Here is a 23,073-nt window from a genome sequence, read left to right on the forward strand (position 1 = left end):
GGAAGACGGCATCCTCTTGTGGGGGACGCGTGTGATTGTCCCGGAAAAAGGACAGGAGCTGATACTAGGAGACTTGCACAATGGGCATCCAGGTGTGACCAAAATGAAAATGTTGGCCCGGAGTTATGTCTGGTGGCCAGTCCTCGACACCGACATTGAGAAGGTGGCCCAAAACTGCTCCATTTGCCAGGAGCATCAGAAGCTTCCGCTGGCCGCGCCCCTACATCACTGGGAATGGCCAGGGCGGCCTTGGGCGCGCTTGCATGCGGATTTCGCCGGCCCTTTTCAAGGATCCATGTTCCTTCTATTAATCAATGCCCAGTCTAAATGGCTAGAGGTGCATAAGATGGTAGGCACAACGTCCTGCGCAACAATTGAGAAGATGCGTTTGTCTTTCAGTACGCATGGCCTCCCCGAGGTGCTGGTCACGGATAATGGCACTCCATTCACAAGTGAGGTGTTTGTGAGGTTCATGAAGAGTAACGGGATACGCCATATCCGCACTGCCTCTTACCACCCGGCTTCAAATGGGTTGGCGGAGCGCGCAGTGCAGACATTCAAACGAGGCCTAAAGAAGCAGTCTTCCGGGTCAATGGACACGAGACTGGCTCGCTTTTTGTTTTTGTATCGACCACCCCCCATGCGGTGACTGGGGTAGCTCCCGCAAAACTCCTAATGGGCCGGAGACTTCGCACCCACCTTAGTATGGTTTTCCCGGACATTGGCGCAAAACTACGCTGCACACAAGAACGGCAGGGACAGGGTTTTTCTCGGCATCGGCCAATTCGGCAGTTTGCACCCGGTGACCCAATGTTCGTTCGGAATTTTGCTGGTGGTGCCCAGTGGGTCCCTGGCGTAATCTTTCACTAAACGGGCCCTATATCTTACCAGGTGCAAGCTCAGGGTCGTCTCCAGCTCAAACATGTAGGCCATGTTCGGTCCAGAAGACTATCCCTTCCAAAGATTCCCTGCCCCCGGAGCTCATTCTTACAGCCGCAGAGACCAGAGACAATGGAAAGTAGTCCTCACAATCTTCCTCTGGTGCCTCACTCAAAGCCTACGCAGGTCGTTACAGAACCGCTTGGAGATAGAGACGCCGAGATAACGGAGGCAGCAGACTCTGACTCCGCGATGGAAACACAGGCTGCATTCGAGGGGGAAGCCTCGGGCCCACGGGCGGTGGATGTACAACCGTTACGCCGGTCATCACGGAAGCTCCGGTCTCCGTCTCGTTACACGCCGCCCAATCCAGCACCTCGTGCAAATGGTGTCCGGCCTGCGGCAAAACGAGTCCGACGCCCTCCTTCGCCAGGGTCTTCGGTGCATTCCTTAGACTTTGGGGGGGGAGGGATGTTATAACCTGCCTGCTTACCATTGGCTGGGGACTAATGCCAATCCCACAATCCTGTGGGAGTATGAGCTTCCCCAATGAGGGTGCGGAGAAATCATTAGCAGACTCCCTGTATAAATAAAGCTGGCCAGTTTGAAACCAGCCAGGAAGGAGTGAGCAGCAAGCGAAGTTGCTGTTGTATAGATATGTTATTGTAAATAAATGTTATTTCTTTGTATCCTTAAAACTCGTGCTGGATTCTTCGTGGCCCTCACAAAAAGAGGCTGCCCCTTTTAATTTATCCCTCAGTTTGTTTAATTTAGCTTATTTGGTTTCGGCAAAATAGTTGGAGCCAAAAGCCCCAACCATTGCAGTCCAATGCTCATACTAACCTCGGCATTAGAGAGATCACACTAATGTGGGTCCCAATGCAAGGTGTTATGGTGAAGTCTCTCATCACTCACCCCATTCACAGTCATGACGGCAGGCATCATTGACGTACCCGGTGAGGTAAAATGTTGGACCAATTCGTACGCTCAACTGCCCTAACACTTGGGTTGGGGAGGGGAATGGTCAGGTGTAAGGTACCACTGAGACTCTCTAGGGTTGGTGCTTATCATCCAGCTGGACTTCAAATGAACACCTATGGTGACGTCGCTATTGTGTTAAAGGGGAGGGAGTGAGTCTTAGTGGAGAGGTGCTCACTGAGGGTGAAGTGCGTGGGTGGATGTCCCAGAAGTGGAGACGGCTGAGGGTCAAGGCACTGTCAGGAACACTCATCACTCACTTTGATGTTATCTTCCTTTCAGTTTATGACTGTGGAGAATAATGGAACCAGTCGAGTTGACCATTCTATTGATTGCGATCAATGTGCCACTGCACAAGGCCTGGACCAGCACCCTGCAGATGAGGGAGAGGCTGGGCCTGTTATTCTTGCGGAAGCAGAACCACAGATGGTGAAGCCTCATAGGAGGCACTACCGGAAAAGAGTCTGCTGACACCAGGCATCCTACCTTCAGATGGAGCAGCTGTAGTGCCGGAGAAAACTGGGGGACAGAGGACCACCTTTGCCAAGTTATGCAAGAGTTGGCATCACATGGATTGGGAGGTTACCCATTACATGTGGCCCTTAAAGTTACCGTTGCTCTGAACTGCTCTGCCAGCGGTTTGTTTCAGGGGAGAACCGGTAACCTATGCAACATAATTCCAGTCAGCCATGCATAAGGGATGTCAGAGATGAGCTATTCATGAGGGACCGCATGTACATCAACCTGGACCGGGACCAGGTGAACCAGGACGCCAAGGCAATGGGATTCATCTGCTTAGCAGGCCTGCCCCAGGTGCAGGGTGTTATTAACTGCGCTCACGTGGCCCTGCATTCCCCAGGGCAGCATGGGACGCCATTCATGAACCATGCAGCATACCACTCCCTCAATGTCCAGATAGTCTGTGACCACACGATGTGCATAATGTGCATCAGTGCATGCCCGTTTCCCAGGGAGCATCCATGATAGTTACATCGTGCAGTGCTCGAGATCCCAGCGTCTTTGAGGGACAGCAGCAGCTGGAGGGATGGCTCCTCAAGGTCAAAGTGTACCCTTTCAGGAGGATGACAGTGCAGAGGCTGAGACTCGCTACAATGAGGCTCATGTACCAACCCGTGTGCTGGTCAGGTGACTGGACTGCTCAAAGATGTAATTCCAGTGCCTGGACTGGTCGGGAGGGGGTGCCCTCTATTACAGCTCCCCAGAGGATTTCCTGCTAAATTAAGAGCTGCTGTGCTCTGCACAACCTGTCACTGCAGCTGGACCAGGAGGAGAGAGGAGTGCCACATCTCCTCAGATGAGGAGGAGGAGGTTGAGGAGGGTGACGAGGGTCACATGATTGGTGTTGGGAACCCGTGAGGTGGCTGGATGCAAGATGACCTGGGAGGTGTGAAGGAGTGCAGCGGGAGACTTGAGAAGGCAGACTACCTTGGCGTTGTGAAGGTCATTCATCTTCTTGCGACACTGTTGCCCCATCCCCTTTTGTAACAAGCTGGCACTCACTAAGGCTGCCACTGCCTCCCAGTCGGGGGTGGTGATCTTGGTAGAAGGAGGTCTGTGAGAATGGGGATATAGGTCATCCCAGCTCTGTTGCACACTATCAGTTTGGTCAGGGCTCGCTCTTGGTGCTGCCTTCCTTCCAGTCACCCCCGTTCCTGGATTTGGAACAAGTGCTGGGGAATGCTGGGGATGCATTAATATGGAGCGTCCCACTGGTTACAGAGATTAAGTTGCCCCGGGGCAAGCGAATAGGCAGCAGGCCACCGCGAGCATGGCGTGATTCATGTGGGTAGAGGTTTTTTAAAAGAGTCCCAATATTCCACACCACCAGTGCCACCGGGATTCTCTCCGGATTTCTCACCGGAACCGACACTTGGAAAAAATATGACAAGTTTCCACCCATTGTCTCAAGTGAGAACCTGCAGGATGAAGTATCAGGAATATGATCCTATGTCCTGTCATCACTTTGGCATGGTAAATTAGTCTGCCAACCTGCTGTAACATTTGGCCATTTAATATTCAAAAACTTGTTCAGATCTTGTTGCCAATCTGTTGATGCCTGTCTCTCGGGTATTAGAGTGCCCATATTTGTACCTAAACAGCACCTCCTGATTTACTCTGTCTTATTCCTTGCTGTTCCCAACCTTGAACACTTTCACCATGGACTTTCCCTTTCACCTAGATTTCCCAATGCAAGTCAAAACATCCTGGAACCTAAGTTGCTTTTTAAATAGCAACACACTGCATGTTGTAACATCTATCTAGACATCACCTCCAGCTTTGACTTTACATTTACTGTGCATTTAAAGAGAGAGGAATTGTTTTTAGGTCTTTCATTTTTACTTCTCCTGTCATTGAGATGGGGAAATTCCAGGGAACCGATAGTCATATGAGAAGCACACCCATATTAGGCGTGGTTCCCAAAAAGTGTGAAGCATTTGTACTCATTAATGCAAATCTAGGACTATACCCTGAAGTTTCATGACAATATTGTTGTTTTGGTCAATTGCTACAATTTACTTGGTCAGTTGTGCATTGAACAGGTTCCAATTCATTTGGAGACCAAAACTGAACACAATACACCAGGTGTGGACTCACTAACACCTTATACAATTGCAGCAGAACCTCCCTAGTCTTAAACTCCATCCCTCTAGCAATGAAGGACAAAATTCCATTTGCCTTCTTAATCACCTGCTGCACATGTAAACCAACTTTTTGCGACTCATGCACTAGCACATCCAGGTCTGTCTGCACAGCAGCATGTTTTAATATTTTATCACTTAAATAATAATCCCTTTTGCTGTTATTCCTACCAAAATGGATAACCTCACATTTGTCAACATTGTATTCCATCTGCCAGATCCTAGCCCATTCACTTAGCCTATCCAAATCCCTCTGCAGTATCCTCTGCACTTTTTGCTTTACCACTTATCTTAGTGTCTTCTGCAAACTTGGACACATTGCCCTTGGTCCCAAACTCCAAATCATCTATGTAAATTGTGAACAATTGTGGGCCCAACACTGATCCCTGAGGGACACCACTAGCTCCTGATTGCCAACCAGAGAAACACCCATTAATCCCCACTCTTTGCTTTCTATTAATTAACCAATCCTCTATCCATGCTACTACTTTCCCCTTAATGCCATGCATCTTTATCTTATGCAACAACCTTTTGTGTGGCACCTTGTCAAAGGCTTTCTGGAAATCCAGATATACCACATCCATTGGCTCCCCGTTATCTACCGCACTGTTAATGTCCTCAAAAAATTCCACTAAATTAGTTAGGCACGACCTGCCCTTTATGAACCCATGCTGTGTCTGCCCAATGGGACAATTTCCATCCAGATGCCTCGCTATTTCTTCCTTGATGATAGATTCCAGCATCTTCCCTACTACCGAAGTTAAGCTCACTGGCCTATAATTACCCGCTTTCTGCCTACCTCCTTTTTTAAACAGTGGTGTCACGTTTGCTAATTTCCAATCCACCGGGAATCTAGTGAATTTTGGTAAATTATCACTAGTGCATTTGCAATTTCCCTAGCCATCTCTTTTAGCACTCTGGGATGCATTCCATCAGCTCCAGGAGACTTGTCTACCTTTAGCCCCATTAGCTTGCCCATCACTACCTCCTTGGTGATAACAATCCTCTCAAGGTCCTCACCTGTCATAGCCTCATTTCCATCAGTCACTGGCATGTTATTTGTGTCTTCCACTGTGAAGACCGACCCAAAAAACCTGTTCAGTTCCTCAGCCATTTCCTCATCTCCCATTATTAAATCTCCCTTCTCATCCTCTAAAGGACCAATATTTACCTTAGCCACTCTTTTTTGTTTTATGTATTTGTAGAAACTTTTACTATCTGTTTTTATATTCTGAGCAAATTTACTCTCATAATCTATCTTACTCTTCTTTATAGCTTTTTTAGTAGCTTTCTGTTGCCCCCTAAAGATTTCCCAGTCCTCCAGTCTCCCACTGATCTTTGCTACTTTGTATGTTTTTTCCTTCAATTTGATACTTTCCCTTATTTCCTTAGATATCCACAGTTGATTTTCCCTCTTTTTACCGTCCTTCCTTTTTGTTGGTATAAACCTTTGCTGAGCACTGTGAAAAATCACTTGGAAGGTTCTCCACTGTTCCTCAACTGTTTCACTATAAAGTCTTTGCTCCCTGTCTACCTTAGCTAGTTCTTCTCTCATCCCATTGTAACCTCCTTTGTTTAAGCACAAAACACAAGTGCTTGATTTTACCTTCTCACCCTCCATCTGTATTTTAAATTCCACCATATTGTGATCGCTCCTTCCAAGAAAATCCCTAACTATGAGATCCTGAATCAATCCTGTCTCATTACGCAGGACCAGATCTAGGACCGCTTGTTCCCTCCCACTTGTTCCCTCGTAGGTTCCATTACATACTGTTCGAGGAAACTATCGCGGATACATTCTATAAACTCCTCCTCAAGGCTGCCTTGACCGACCTGGTTAAACCAATCAACATGTAGATTAAAATCCCCCATGATAACTGCTGTACCATTTCTACATGCATCTGTTATTTCTTTGTTTATTGCCTGCCCCACCATAATGTTACTATTTGGTGGCCTATAGATTACTCCTATCAGTGACTTTTTCACCTTACTATTCCTGATTTCCACCCAAATGGATTCAACCTTATCCTCCATAGCACCGATGTCATCCCTTACTGTTGCCCGGATGTCATCCTTAAATAACAGAGCTACACCACCTCCCTTACCATCCACTCTGTTCTTCCGAAAAGTTTGATACCCTTGGATATTTAACTCCCAGTCGTGACCATCCTTTAACCATGTTTCAGTAATGGCCACTAAATCATAGTCATTCACGATGATTTGCGCCATCAACTCATTTACCTTATTCCGAATACTACGAGCATTCAGGTAAAGTGCACTTATGTTGGATTTTTTACCTCTGTTCTGGATCTTAACACCTCGATCAGTAACCTCTCCTAAGTTATATTTCCTCTTAACCTTTCTCCTAATTTTCCTTGTCGTTGAACCCATATCTTCATGTAACAACCTGCCGCGTCGCTTACCATTAATGTTTTCACTTCCCGTTTTATTTCTTTTAGTATTCCTGGTCCTATTCACTGAGCTCCCCTCAGTCACTGTACCTTGTACTGTCGCCCTTTTTGATTTTTCACTATGGCTTCTCTGCCTTACACTTTCCCCCTTACTGCCTTTTATTTCTGTCCCTGTTTTACTACCTTCCAACTTCCTGCATCGGTTCCCATCCCCCTGCCACATTAGTTTAAACTCTCCCCAACAGCTCTAGCAAACACCCCCCCGAGGACATCGGTTCCAGTCCTGCCCAGGTGCAGACCGTCCGGTTTGTACTGGTCCCACCTCCCCCAGAACCGGTTCCAATGTCCCAGGAATTTGAATCCCTCTCTCTTGCACCATCTCTCGAGCCACGCATTCATCCTCTCTATCCTGACATTCCTACTTTGACTAGCTCGTGGCACTGGTAGCAATCCTGAGATTACTACCTTTGAGGTCCTACTTTTTAGTTTAACTCCTAGCTCCCTAAATTCAACTTGTAGGATCTCGTCCCGTTTTTTACCTATATCGTTGGTGCCTATGTGCACCACGATAGCTGGCTGTTCATCCTCCCCCTCCCCCCCCAGAATGTCCTGCAGCCGCTCTGAGACATCCTTGACCCTTGCACCAGGGAGGCAACATACCATCCTGGAGTCTCGATTGCGTCCGCAGAACCACCTGTCTATTCCCCTTACAATTGAGTCCCCTATCACTATAGCCCTGCCATTCTTCTTCCTGCCCAGCTGCGCAGCAGAGCCAGCCACGGTGCCATGAACATGGCTGCTGCTGCCTTCCCCTGGTGAGCCATCTCCCTCAACAGTATCCAAAGCGGTATATCTGTTTTGCAGGGAGATGACCGCAGAGGACACCTGCACTGCCTTCCTACTCTTGCTCTGTCTTTTGGTCACCCATTTTCTATCTCCCTCAGTACCTTTCACCTGCGGTGTGACCAACTCGCTAAACGTGCTATCCACGACGTCCTCAGCATCGCAGATGCTCCAAAGTGAGTCCATCCGCAGCGCCAGAGCCGTCAAGCGGTCTAACAGGAGCTGCAACTGGACACACTTCTTGCACGTGAAGGAGCCAGGGACAGTGGACGTGTCCCTGAGCTCCCACATCGCACACGAGGAGCATGACACGGGTCTGAGATCTCCTGCCATGTCTTAAACCTTAGGTTAACTTCGACAACTACAATTTCAAAAAAAAAAACAACAAAGAAAAAATAAATAAATATACCAATGAAAAGAAACAGAAAAACAGAAACACTACTTACCAGTCACTTACCAGGGATAAAAAGCACTTCCTCCCCACCCAGCTTCGAATTCCCACCTAGATTCAAATTCCCAAACTCACTCTTAGCTGTGTCTCACTCCTGGCTCTGTCTTCTCTGGCTCGGGCTCACTGGGAGAACTCACTGGGAACTGTCATATCCATCTCAATAAACATTTTGGAAGGAAGGTTTTTTTTTGACTGGCGCAGACACAATGGACTGAATGGCCTCTTTCTGAACCATAACCTTCTATGGTTCTTTGGTTGAGAATTCTGTCCAATTGTTATCATGGAGGATGTATTCACTGTGGGGACAAGACTTTATAATGGTCACTCCTACTAGTCTCATAGATAGACGTAGCAGTTAAGTTGATGAGGAAAAGATAAAATAAGGAACTCCCTCATGATGGTTTGATACAGATTGAGTCTGGCAGCTTTTCTGTTTGATGAAAATTGAACTCCACCATCCAGAGTGAATTCTGACCTCTTGTGTTCCTTCACTGCCTCCTTTTGATGCTGAAAATAGAGGAGTACCCTCACAGTAATGGCCATAGGCTCAATTGCCAACACAAAAAAGAGGAGGGACAGAAGAACATAAGAACTAGGAGCAGGAGTAGGCCATCTGGCCCCTCAAGCCTGCTCCACCATTCAATGAGATCATGGCTGATCTTTTGTGGACTCAGCTCCACTCTCCGCCCCGAACACCATAACCCTTAATCCCTTTATTCTTCAAAAAACTATCTATCTTTATCTTAAAAACATTTAATGAAGGAGCCTCTACTGCTTCACTGGGCAAGGAATTCCATAGATTCACAACCATTAGGGTGAAGAAGTTCCTCCTCAGCTCAGTCCTAAATCTACTTCCCCTTATTTTGAGGCTATGCCCCCTAGTTCTGCTTTCACCCACCAGTGGAAACAACCTGCCCGCATTTATCCTATCTATTCCCTTCATAATTTTGTATGCTGCCTCATTTCCTTGTGCAGCTGGAAGTACCCTGAACTCACGCAGCGGAATTCTCTGCCAGTGGGATCCTCCGGCTCACCAGCAGCTCACCCATGCCCGTGCGTTTCCCAACGGCATGGGATAGCCACAATGGGAAACCCCATTGGCTGGCTGCAGGAACGGAGAATCCCGTTGCTGACAGGGGCGCACCGCGCAGGAAACCGAGGCTGGCGGGCCGGAGAATCCCGCCCACATTATTTGTGCGGACACTCGCCTTAAATGCATTATATAACAAACAAACCCACAACACAAATGTAGGCCCTATCCCAAATCGTTCCAACACCGCAAACAAATACCTCCATTCTACCCTATCAAATGTCTTCTCAGCATCCAACGCCACAATACTCTCCTGCACCCTCCCTTCTGCGGCTCTCATTAGATGACAACCGACGACCCTTCACAAACCTCGTCTGATCATCCCCAATTACCTGAGGAAGACAGGTTAGAACCTTGGCCAAATTCCTGACATCCACATTTAATAAGGAAATTGGGCAGTACAAGGCATACTTCACTGGGTCTTTATCCTTCTTTAGCAGAAGTGAGATGGATGCTAGCATGATTGTCTCCGGGAGAGACCCTCGCGTTACCGAATCCTCAAACATCTCCACCAATAATGGCACCAGTCGATCAGCAAACTTTTCACTATATTCCACCGGTAACCCACCCGGCCCCGGCGCTTTAACTGTCTGCATTCACCCATTGGCTGTCCGAACCTCCTCCACCCCTAATGGCACCTCCAACATTGCCCGATCTTCCTCCTCCTCCATCTTGGGACACTCCAACCCCTGCAGAAACTCCACCATATCCGACTCCTCCGGACTCCTCCCCAGGCGGCTCTGACCTAAAGAGATACTTGTAAAATATCTCAGAAGCCCCATTAACTTTATCCGGCGCAGATACCAGCCTACAACCCGAATCTCAAATCTGAACACTCGCTCGGGAGGCCGCCTTCCGCCTCAACTAATCGGCCAAGAGACAACCGGCCTTCTCCCCATATTTGTACATTACACCCTCAGCGCCACAACTAGTACACCGCCTTAACATTGCGGGGGGGCCCGCAAATCACATTCATATGTTTTGGTCCTGTCCAAAGCTGGAGGATTACTGGAAGGAGATTTTTAGGGTAATCTCTAAAGTGGTGCACGTGAAACTGGGCCCGGGCCCTCAGGAGGCCATATTCAGGGTGTCGGACCAGTCGGGGTTGGAAACGGGTGTGGAGGCAGATGTTGTAGACTTCGCCTTGTTGATCGCCCGAAGGCGAATCCTGTTGGGATGGAGATCAAACTCTCCACCCTGTGCCCTGGCGTGGCGGGGGGACCTGTTGGAATTCCTGACTCTTGAGAAGGTTAAGTTTGAACTGAGGGAAAGGATGGAGGGGTTCTACAATTCATGGGCATTATTCATCATGCACTTTCAAAAACTGGATGACATCGAACACAAAATCTAAAATCCGCTAACGGCCCCACATCCAAACTCCATGGCGGGCGCTGAGCTGGCTGGCCCCATCTCCAAAACCACATCCACCAGGTATGGAGCATGATCTGAACTCACTATCGCAGAATATTCTGCATTCCTCACCCTTGACAGTGGAGACCTCGCCATCATGGAAATGCCGATACCCAAATACACGTTATGCCCTGGAGGGAAAAAGGAGAATTCCCTGTCCCCAGGGTGCATAAATCACGGATTTACTCCACCCATCTCCTTCATGGGTGCCGTCAGTACCTTCTCTACCCTTGAAGGGAGTCAATGACATTGGCTTAGACTGATCCAACTTAGGGTTCAGAACGCAATTCAAATTGCCTCCTAAAATCAACTGGTGTGTGTCCATGCCTGGTATGGCAGCCAGCTTCCTCTTCATGAACTTTACACACTCACTAAAACCTCCAAAATACCTTCCAACATCCCTGTACTGATAACATATCTACCGCTCAGGTCTGCTACCACCTCCCCATCTGAAACAAAACTCTTTAATTAATTAGTATCATCACGCCCCAGGCCCTGCTGTCAAAGCCCGAGTGGAACACCTGACTCAGCCAATCCTAATGGAGCCTAATCTGGTCCCTCACCCGCAGGTGGGTCTCCTGCAAAAGCATCACATCAAACTCTTCAAATGAGATAAAACTCTTGTTCGCTTCACTGGGCCTCCCAAACCCCTCACATTCCACGTAACCAATTGAATCAGGGCTGTCCACACCCCCCCCCACGCCTCCTCAAGTTAGTCATTTCCACCAGGAGGGATTATCTCCAACCTCTATAATCCTTAACTAGAGCCCACCCAAGATGGCAGCCAGCCCCATCCACCAGATGGGACAAAGAACAAGCCCCAGTCACAGTACCCCCTCCCCACCCCAAACATCCCCCAGCAACTGCCTCTAGAACCAATACCACTCTCCTCGATCCCCTTCCATCACTATTCACACCTTTGAAACCAGGCTAAGCAGGTCCAGCATGCCGCAGTCCCGCCCCCCCCCCCACCTCCGTTCACTGGCCAACCTCAGCCTGCTAGCGAGGTAGCCCCCCCCCCGCCTTCCAGCCCCGCTAGAGCCCCCATACCACCAGTAAACAACCAAAGGATGAAAACCAAAACACAAAGCACCACACCCAAGGCTCGAAACTCCCCCACTCCTTCGTTCAACCTTAAAACTGCCCAACACCCCTCCTCTTCCACCAAGTCAAATACACTCTCCAAACCACAAATACCCACCAAAAAGAGAAAACACAAAGAAGAAAAAACACCAAACAAAACACACCAATTTCAATTAACAGAAACTCTGTACAGAAAGGGGAGAAATAAGAAAAAAACACCCATCTTTACAACGTCCCATACAAACCCACCCCAACCATCTGCAAAGTCCCTTTCAAACCTCCTCAGTTCAGTCCAAGTCATTGAGCTTTAATAAAAGCCTCCACTTCCTCCGCCATCTCGAAGAAATTCTCCTTGGCGTTATGAAACCCTCAGCCTCACCACAGCAAGAGGCACGCTACTCTTGAAAAGTGCTGACTTCACCTGTTAAAGGCCCCACGCCTCCTTGCCAATTCTGCTGCGATTTCCTGGTATATGCGAATACTGCTGCCTTCCCACCGAAGCTTACGATTCTCCTTGGCCCACTTCAGGACCCTCTCCTTCGTCCCATAGCTATGAAAACATGCTTTCACTGCTTGTGGTGGCTCATTCACCCGTGGTTTCACCCAGAGGGACTGGTGGGCCGATCCGCCTCAGTGCCGGGGGGGGGCGGGGGGACCTCCCCCCTCCTTCAACTTCAGAAACAATGGCTTGAAATATTAGGTCGGCCTCGGTCCCTGCACCCTCTCAGGCAACCCGATGATCCTGAGGTCCTGCTGCCTTGACCTATTCTCTAGGTCCTTGACCTTAGCTCTCAGGCCCTTGTTCCTCTCCTCCACCCTCCGTAGCTCAGCATCCTGCGAGGCCAACTGGTCACTGTGTCGCGACAGTGTCTCCTCCAGCCCTTTCAACACCTCACCAGACACCTGCTCTGCCTCTGACATCCTTCCCAATGCCTCCTTTATCGGGAACAATGCGCCATCCGCCGACTTTTCAAGGGTTTCCAGCATCTCCTTCCTTAGCCCCTCGAAATTCTTGACAAATTACCTTTCAAATTCGACAGCAATTACCTCCGTCAGCTTATCAACCAGGATAACGATGCCTCCGCCATCTTCGATCCCGCGGGACTCCACACATTGCTCAGTTCCTCAGAAGGGCTACCGCTCACAGCTTTCTTCCCAATATTATTTTTTGTGCCTTTTGACATCCTCTCTCCAAAACCTCTCAAATAACCCGAATCTGTCCACCAATAACTCACGGGAACAGGGTGAAAAGGATCAAAACCAAGGACTCTAACGGGAGCTAACTTCCATGTCACCAGCGAACTTGACCTTCTCCACCTGCAGGAATTCTGCCAGGTCACCTCTCGCCTTTGGTGGCTCCGAGTCCCGCCAACACAACAAGATCCGTCTCCGGGCTATCAGGGAGGCAAAGGCCAATACATCAGCCTCTCTCCCCAACTGGACTCCCGGATTTTCCGACACAATGAATATCGACACCTCCGGACACGGGGCCACCCCCACTCCCAGAACCTCGGACTTGATGTCCGTGAACCCTTGCCAGAACTCGCTTAGCTTTGGGCACGCCCGAAATAGGTGGACGTGATTCGCGGGACCGCACCCCCCCCCCTCCCAACCCCCCGCCCACACCTATCCTCCACCCCTGCAAAGTACTGACTGATCCTCGCAACTGTGGTGTTGGGTGCTCTGGTGCACAGATGAGCCAACACAGTTGTATGTGGTACAACTCTATTTTATTTTAACTCTTTTATACAGTTCGTTCTGGATACTCTGCACGTGCTGTCTTCCTGAGTGTGTCGTGTAGCAGGTCTGTCCTTGTCCTTGTCTCCAGCTAATACTGACCACCAGGTGTCGTGTTTGTGCTTTTATATCTTTCTGTGATTGGTTGTGGTGTTGTGTGTTCTGATTTGTCTGTTGGTGTGTCTATCATGATGTGTGTGTTTGAATATCATGACAGCAACCATCATGTGAACCCAATGCTTCACCTTAAACTAGACGAGGCTTAACCTCGCACATGACAAGGATGCGTTCACCCTCCACAGAGCCTCTTTCCATGTCCCGGCCGCACCTCCCCAGCCAGCCTCTGATAACAACATGTCCTGTAACGTCGGAGGCGGCAGCACCCAGGAAGAATGGCACCTCTCTCCTCACAAAATCCCTCACCTGGAAGTACCTAAAACCATTCCCTTTTGGCAACTCATACATCTCCTTTGTCCCGCAAACGTACTCCCTATAAACAAGTCCCTAAAGTGCTCTATCCCCACCTGCCACCACCCCGGAATCTCGCATCCGGCCCCATCAGCACAAACCTGTGAGTGTCGCATATTGGCGCCCACAACGACTTGCTCTACAAATCGAAATGCTGCCTACACTGGCTCTACACCCATAACGCCAAAGCCACATACTCCATGGCTACCACCGGAAGTACCACAAAACTTTATTATTAACCCAATATTAAACTCTTTAACTTCAAACCCGAAAATAGCTTACCCCTTATACCTACTAAATACGTAAATACAATTAATTACTCAATTACTATCTTTATTCCAAATAAAACAAGAAAGAAAAAACATACAGCTCTCAATCCATTCTACATCCCCAATGGCAGACAATGCCTCACAGAACAGAATTGGCTCCTGTTGGAACCCCTGCAGTCTCTGGCTGAATGTCTTCACAGTGTTTCAACTGGTTTGTTTCACCTTCCCCCTTGTCCTCAGGCAAGCCTACACAGCATTAAATGCTATTACTCTTTTTTCAACTATCCTACTGTGAGAGTAAAAGACCTTGTGGACTCAGTGTTAGCCAGATCAGAATTCACTCAAAGCTGTCTCACAATGTCTGAATACCTTAACTTCACCTAGCAGTGGCATAATCTCCCCAAGATGAAAACAAATTAACTCCCCAGGGACGCCCCTCGTCAAATAACAGTACATTAGGCCAGGCTTTTACATAGAAACATACATACATATAAAATAAAAGCAGGAGGAGGCCATTCAGCCCTTCAAATCTGCTCCACCATTCATTATGATTATGGCTGATCATCAAGTTCAATACCCTGATTCAGTCTTCTCCCCATATTCCTTGATCCCTTTAGCCCCAAGAACTATATCTAATTCCTTCTTGAAATTACACATCTTGGCCTTTCTGTGAAAATTCCCTAGTCGCCACATTCCGGCGCTTGTTCGGGTACACAGAGGGAAAATTCAGAATGTACAATTCACCCAACAAGCACGTCTTTCGGGACTTGCGGGAGGAAACCGGAGAACCCGAAGAAAACCCGCGCAGACACAGCGAGAACTGCAAGAAAATTCTGAGATGATGAACAACTCTTGAGGAAGGTACTGGATGACCAGCAGCATCCATGGAGTGACGCCTCCAAGTGTGTCACAGCAGAGCAAGGCAGAGAACTGGGGAAGGAAAATTAAGCAAGGAAAAAAAGATCAGGATTGTTAGCTACTACTAAAGCACTGAGAGTTATGCTGTTCTTCCTTAATTCACAGTGTTATTGTCAAGCTTTGCTTGGCAGAATCACATCCTGAACCTGACCTTTATCAGATACAGCGTGTTCCTAGAATGAAATGTTTTTTTTAAACTGTAAAGGGACAATGAAGCAGGATCTGTGGAACAGAATGCTGAAAAGAGCACAGCAGCAAGGAACAAAGTGTTCTGATTGAGACGGCGTGGAGCATCAGTCACTGAAATCACTTCACACATTATATCGTCATTGGGAGTTCATCTCTCCTTGTTATATAGCTTTCTCAATGTCAAAAGTTCAGTGCCAAATAGTTCGCGGTGATCATTAAGTGATTAATGCTTCAAAGCGTCAATCTTTCAAGCTGTCATGTTCTTTGCATTTTGCACACTGCTCATTCCTTTGGGAGACCTTTTTATTTTTTCCTTCATTCTGGTTGTATTCCTTCCTGTCTAGTTTTATTTTTTTCCAGGGCAATGACAAGATTGGGGGGCTAGATTTTACACTTAGATAGCGACTTTGTTGCTGTTGAATAGGTGATATTTTTCAGATACCATTGCAGCGTAATTGTTTTCATTAATGATCAGGAACTAAATGAGTACTCCCCTCCCTAACCCAGGAGTAGCCAGCTACCTTGGATTTGGCTGCTGCTGTCAAAATAAAGTTTTTCATGGAATAAACTGAGCAGCTGAACATTTCTTTTGATAGTTACTCTCTACTCCCCATGCCTCACTTGTTGAATACTCTGTATGGAATGATTCTGAACATTGCAAGCCAGGAAAGTCACAGACTTAATCGCTTTTATCTTATGCTAATTTATCTGTTCCGAGCAAAGTCGTTGGGGTAATTGATGAAATAGATAGACAGACGGCACATAAAGGTTATTGCAGATGAGTGTGAAGTGGTTCAATTTGGTAGGAAGAATGAAGAGTGTCAAGCCGGGTGGATCCCGGAGCTCGGAGCACCGAGAAACGCCATGCTATTGAAAGGGACTCTGTCCCCATTTGGGTAGATTCGGGGCCTCAGCGAGGAACTCCCCGAAGAGGTCGCATTTAGTCCCATGTTCGGCACTGAGGAGCTCCGCTTAGTAGAACTCCTCAGTGTAGAAAAAGATCGGGACACCATTTAAAAATGGCACCCAATCTCTCGACCCCCCCCCCCCCCCCCAAACCTCCCCAAATCCCTAACTCACCGATGATGGGGTCCTCAGGCCCCCCATTGTGGGGGAAATGGAAGCTTGGCATCTTGGCACTGCCAGTCTATCACCCTGCCAGCTGGCAGTGTCCAATGGGCATGTTGGCAGTGCCAGGGTACCACCCTGATCAGAGAGAAAGCACCTGGGGGCCTCTAAACCTCTGGGAGACCCCCAAATGTGTCATTCCATCTGGTCCCCGTTTGTGGAGATCAGCACTGAACAGCGCAAGCCTGAGGTCTCCAAGGTGAAGGGGTTGGGTCCCACATCCTTGGTTAGATCGTGGGAGTGCATATTCGAGGTGGACCAGCTGTCTCGCTCTAATAGGCAGATTTGCTAAAAAGTGATCCACGTTAGATCCCGCGAGGCATGGTGAGCCTGGAAGATCCCGGAAGAGGGATCTCCAGGCATCTAGCGGCCGCATCGCGCCACGCTACCTTTTGGGCGTAACACGACCTGTAGGTCACTCCCAATATAAACTGAATGGTTCAATGTTAAAGCGGATGTGTGGGAGGGACCTGAGGATTTGAGCTGACTAATCTTTCAAGGTGGCAGGTCAAGTTGAAATGGCTCCTAAAAAACACATGTGATCCTTGGCTTTATAAGTGGAGACAATGAGCACAAAGCAAGGAAATTATGCTAAACCTTTTCAATCACTGGTTATGTCTCGGCTGGAATATTGGGCTGAGTTTCCTGGCCCAGGAGAACTTGGTGAGTTTAGAAGCGTGGTAGGGAAAATAGTCGGGGAGCCTCATCGGACCAGCTTCCCCAATGCATTTCCACCACCAAGGAAGTTTCCCAAGGGTAGGTAGGCAGCTGCCCACACCACAGAGACATGCAGCAGGTTCAGCCAAATATAGACCACGTTTTGCAGCCAGGCCAGCATTCTGATTCTAATGGTGGGTCCCCTGCACACAGTAGCAGTGAAGCCAGTCAGTCTCCCTGCGGCAGGGCAGGGTGGCATCAACGCTGGAGCTGAGGGGCCATGGTTAGGAAAGGTCATAACTGTGATCCAAACAATCCACGTGAAGGGAATTCAGCTCCGTTTTGGTGGGCCTAATGGTGTTGGCACTTAAAATACGCCTCCACACTGAGGTACCCTCGTAGTCTCCAATCTGTCTCAACAGTACCCACCTCTCCGAGTGGGCTACAACATCAAAAGCCCACGCCATCGATAATTGGACAGAACTGTCTCCCGGAAGATTGTTCAGCCAGTTTTATTGCTGGCAAATGCGAGTTTGGGACCTCCATTTGGTGCCCAAGCCTGTGAGAAAACCAAGACCATTATGTCCACACTTTCGGGACGATGTCAAGGCCTTGGATGTGATGGAGGAGATTTACTGGAATGGTGCAGGAATGAGGGACTTCAGTAACCTTGGGAAATGTAAGAATCTGGGATTGTTCTCCTTATGAGGTGCTCAAAAATACGTGGCTTTGTCTGAGCAGATAGGAAGAAACTGTTTCCACTGGCAGCTGGTTCCACCGGTAACCCATGGAAACAGGTTTATGGTAATTCATAAAAGAATTAGAAAGGAGACTAGGAGGAATATTTTTACGTGGCTGGAAAGAACTGTCTGAAAGCGTGGTGGAAGCAAATTCAATAGCACCTTACAAAAGGAAATTGGAAAAATACTTGAAGGGTAAAAGTTGCAGTGTTATGGGTGAAGGAGAGGAAGAGTGGGGGAAATAGAAATTCTTTCAAAGAATCTGCACATGAATAATGGCCTCTTCCTGTGCTGTTTCACTCTCTGAATTAACCTCAACATCCATGTTCCAGAACTGAGAAAGATTTGTCAATAATTCTGATCTTGTCAGAAGAGACAATCTGCTGGAGAATTTGTGGATGTTTCGTGAGGAAACTACTCGATATCACAATGATACCTCCATTCCTGCAAGAACATAAGGACATAACAACAAGATTAGCCCATTCAACGCTCTTAAGCCTGTTCCACCATTCAATTAGATCACAGCTGATCTGTGTATCAACTTCATTTATCTGTCTTTCTCTGTATCCCTTGGTATCCTACCTAATAAAAAAAACCTATCGCTCTTAGTCTGAAAATTTCAATTGACCCGGCAGCCATATCCTTTTGCGGAGAGTCCTAGATTTCCATGACACTTGTATGCAAAGACATCTTGCTGATTTCATTTTTATATGGCCTGGCTCTAATGTTAAGATTTGTCCTGTTCTGGATTCCATCCGCTGGAGAAAATAGTTTCTCTGTCCCGATCCTTTCCTTTATCTTTTTAATGATCTTGTTTAGATTAACACTGAACTTCCTAAACGCACAGGGATACAAACCAAATTAATGCAACCTGTTCAAAATTAACTCTTTAAGACCTGGAACCATGCTGGTGAATCTGTGTTGCATCCCTCCGAGAACAGTGTGCCCAAGGTTGGGTGTCCCAAACCAAAATAATAATAATAATCTTTATTATTGTCACAAGTAGGCTTACATTAACACTGCAATGAAGTTACTGTAAAAATCCCCAGTCGCCACACTCAGGCAGCTGTTCGGGTACACTGAGGGAGAATTCAGAATGTCCAATTCATCGAACAAGCACGTCTTTAACCGGAGCACCCGGAGGAAACCCATGCACACACGGGGAGAACGTGCAGACCCCACACAGACAGTGATCCAAGCCGGGAATCGAACCTGGGACCCTGGTGCTGTGAAGCAACAGTGCTAACCACTGTGCTACCGTGCCGCCCATTATTATTATTACTATTGCACCGTACAGATGGGGCGGGATTCTCCCATTCGGCGGCAGAGTGTCCACGCCGTCGGAAACGCCGTCGCGTTTCACGCGGCGTGAACGGGCCACTGGGAGTACCGATTCTGGCCCCTACAGGGGGTCAGCATGGCGCTGGAGCGGTTCACGCCGCTTCAGCCTCCCATCTTGGCGTGAACTTGCACCGTGGATCCACGCATGCGCAGTGGCACCGGCGCCCACCCGCGCAAGCGCGGTGGCCACCCTCAACACGCCGGCCCTGATGCAACATGGCACAGGGGTTCAGGGGCCGGCGCAGAAGAAAATAGGCCCAGGGAACGAGAGACCAGCCTGCCGATCGGTGGGCCCCAATCGCGGGCTATGCCCCATCGGAGGGCCCCCCTGGGGTCGGAGCTCCCCTCCCCCCCCCCATAGGTCGCCCCCCGACCCTGCGGGCAGAGTTCACGCCGGCTGCGACCAGGTGTGGACAGTGCCGCTCGGCCCATCCCAGGCCGAGAACCGGCGGCCCGACCACGTACAGCGGCCCACGACTGGCGCCGCGCCAAACATGCCGGCACCGGTGGTGCCGATTCTCCAACTCACTTTAAAATAAATGTCAACATTCTTTTTGATCCATAGCTTTTAATGATTTGTGTAGATTGCTCACCGGGTCACGAGATGCCAAGTACTGCCTCCATAAACTGACTTCTTTCACTTCTTCTCAAGTTATCAGGTAAATTTACAAATCAAGGTTTTAGAAAAACAACTGAAAACTTTGAAATAGTTGTCTTATAGTCCACACAGTGTGGGACTGGATTGAACAGGACGCCACCATCCATCCGCCCCCAGCTAAAATGTCAAGGTGGAGAGCCCGCCCATTATCCTGACACCGAGGGGCTCCATAACAATTTAAAACTAGGAGCAATGTTAATTGTTTTCAGGTGAGACATCCACTCTGTTCTTGGGAGGGAGGCCTACTTTAGAGAGCTGCAGGGTAGGCCCAGCAGCACCAGCCGGGTGTGGTGGCTACAACTGCAAATACAGACAGTCCTACCACACTGAGGAGCACCGGCATGTCCGGCTGAGAGCAGAAGGGAGCCAGGTTCAAGAGTTGAACCATAGGATTATAGAATCATAGAATGTACAGTGCAGAAGGAGGCCATTCAGCCCATCAAGTCTGCACGGCCGTTGAAAAGAGCACCCCAGTGGTTACTATTGGGCAGCCAACGTGGCAATGATCCGTATATGGGTGATGGAGGGAGAAGGGGCAGCGTGGAAGAGGCTGGAGATGGCGTCCTGCAAAGGAACGAGCCTGGGGGCGCCGGTGATGGCACCGCTGCCGCTCTCGCCGACAAGGTACACCACGAGCCCGGTGGTGGCGGCAACGCTAAAGATCTGGGGGCAGTGGAGACGGCACAGGGGTGCGACGGGAACCTTGGTATGGTCCCCGATTAGAGACAACCATCGGTTTGTCCCAGGAAAGATGGACGGGGGGTTTCAGAGCTGGCATCGGGCAGGGATCAGAAGAATGGGGGACCTGTTCATTGACGGGACGTTTGCGAGCTTAAGGGCGCTGGAGGAGATATTTGGGCTACCCCCGGGAAACGCTTTCAGATACATGCAAGTGAGGGCGTTTGTGAGGTGACAGGTGAGGGAAATGCCGCTACTCCCAGCACAGGGAATTCAAGAGAGGGTGATTTTGGGCGTATGGGTCGGGGAGGGCAAGGTGTCGGCGATATACCAGGAGATGAAAGAGGGGGAGGCTTTGGTAGAGGAGCTGAAGGGTAAATGGGAAGAGGAGTTGGGGGAGGAGATTGAGGAAGGGCTGTGGGCTGATGCCCTAAGTAGGGTTAATTCCTCTTCCTCGTGTGCCAGGCTTAGCCTGATACAATTTAAGGTGATTCACAGAGCGCATATGACGGGAGCGAGGCTGAGTAGGTTCTTTGGGGTGGAGGACAGATGCGGGAGATGCTCAGGAAGTCCGGCGAACCATGTCCATATGTTTTGGTCCTGCCCGGCACTGGAGGAGTTCTGGAGGGGAGTTGCGGGAATAGTATCTAAGGTGGTGAAAGTCCGGGTCAAGCCAAGCTGGGGGCTAGCACTATTTGGAGTAGTGGACGAGCCGGGAGTGCAGGAGGCGAAAGAGGCCAGCATTCTGGCCTTTGCGTCCCTAGTAGCCCGGCGAAGGATCTTGTTAATGTGGAAGGAGGCAAAGCCCCCCCAGCGTGGAGGCTTGGATTAACGATATGGCTGGGTTTATCAAGTTGGAGAGGATTAAGTTTGCCTTGAGAGGGTCTGCGCAGGGGTTCTACAGGCGGTGGCAACCGTTCCTAGAACATCTCGCGGAGCGTTAGATGAGGGTCGGACAGCAGCAGCAGCAACCCAGGGGGGTGGGGGGTAGGGGGGACATCATTCGTGTGGGGGGGGGGGGGGAGGAGGAGGAGGAGGGGGGGGGGGAGGAGGGGGGAGGGGGAAGGGGGGTTTCTCTGAGGGGCATTTGAGCAAGAAAATACATGAATGACCCGGAAACTGACATGTACGGGAAGAATCCTATGTACAAGGTTATGAATTGTATTGACTGGCCATGTTCATGTCTTGCCACACGTGCTTTATTTATTTTCTTTGTTACCGGGGCGGGGGGGGGGGGGGTTGTTTATATGGTCGAAAATATTGTTGAATAATTCTTAATAAAAACATTTTTTTAAAAAAAGAGCACCCCACTTAAGCCCACGCCTCCACCCCATCCCCATAACCCACTAACCCCACCTAACCTTTATGGACACTAAGGGCAATTTATCATGGCCAATCCACCTAACCTGCACATCTTTGGACTGTGGGAGGAAACCGGAGCACCCGGAGGAAACCCACGCACACACGGGAAGAATGTGCAGACTCCGCACAGACAGTGACCCAAGCCAGGAATCGAACCTGGGATCCTGGAGCTGTGAAGGAACTGTGCTAACCACTGTGCTACTGTGCTGCCCTTTGCTACCGTGCTGCCCTTATGTGTTCTTTGACAGGATATGGGTATGGCTGGCTAGGCCAGCATTTATTATCCATCTCTAATTGCCCTTGAGAAGGTGGTGGCGAGCTGCCTTCTTAAATTGTTGCAGTACATGTGGTGTAGGTCCACCCATGCTGTAGTTAGAAAGGGAATTTCTCAGTGGTCAGATGGGGGTGGGGGAATTAAAGATGGGAGATGACCTTTGGGGCCTCTGATGGACTTCGGGGCACAGGAGATCCCTGCCTTGCCTGAAACCAGGATGCACAACTACAGCTGTCGGGCATCCCGCATGGTGTGTTTGCACTCCTGTATACTCACCAAATCTCCTCCACCCCATGTAAAATGTCAGACAGGTAGGTGAACAGGTGGTGGGGTTTTGGGAACTAAAGCCACCCATCTCCCCAGTGGGGGAGTGTAAAACCCAGTCGGCGTGATTTGGGTTCATCAAGTTTAAAATTTTAATGTCAGCAGATAACAGGAAGAATGGAAAACTGAGGATAATTCAGAGGATTCCATAAGGATACAAAGAGGTAGAAGAATATTTAAGGCAGTACTGGCTCAGAATTTCCTAGTTGTAACCATTTCTTTATTCTGCCTTTATTCTACATTTGTCAATGGCTTTGGAGTCAAGCATTTTGGGCAGAGTAGCGATATTCATTGACGGTAAAGGAATAACATCAGGGATCTGAATATACACTCAACACTAAATTTCTTTTTTCTTTCATTCAGGGAACGCATTTCTGACCGTTTTTTGCAACTGGTAAGTACTGACGGTTAATAAATATTAGCTTTATAGGTTATGATCTACCCCTATGTTCCCTGTGGCAAATTCTAATTTAAAAAACAGGAAATATTGGCGTACATTAATAATGTTGATATTGGCATGCAAAA

General features: G+C 48.8%; 1 protein-coding gene across 1 annotated transcript in view; it reads left to right on the forward strand.

The window, feature by feature from the left end:
• LOC140421232 (tumor necrosis factor ligand superfamily member 13B-like) overlaps window positions 1–23,073 on the forward strand; it is a 143,362-nt gene that overhangs the window by 82,760 nt on the left and 37,529 nt on the right. Inside the window, exon 6 of the mRNA XM_072505787.1 lies at window positions 22,912–22,942. Within this exon, the coding sequence (XP_072361888.1) occupies window positions 22,912–22,942 (31 nt within the window). The remainder of the gene's footprint in view (window positions 1–22,911; window positions 22,943–23,073) is intronic.

This window comes from Scyliorhinus torazame, chromosome 5 (assembly GCF_047496885.1).
Source record: "Scyliorhinus torazame isolate Kashiwa2021f chromosome 5, sScyTor2.1, whole genome shotgun sequence".
Lineage (NCBI taxonomy): Eukaryota > Metazoa > Chordata > Chondrichthyes > Carcharhiniformes > Scyliorhinidae > Scyliorhinus > Scyliorhinus torazame.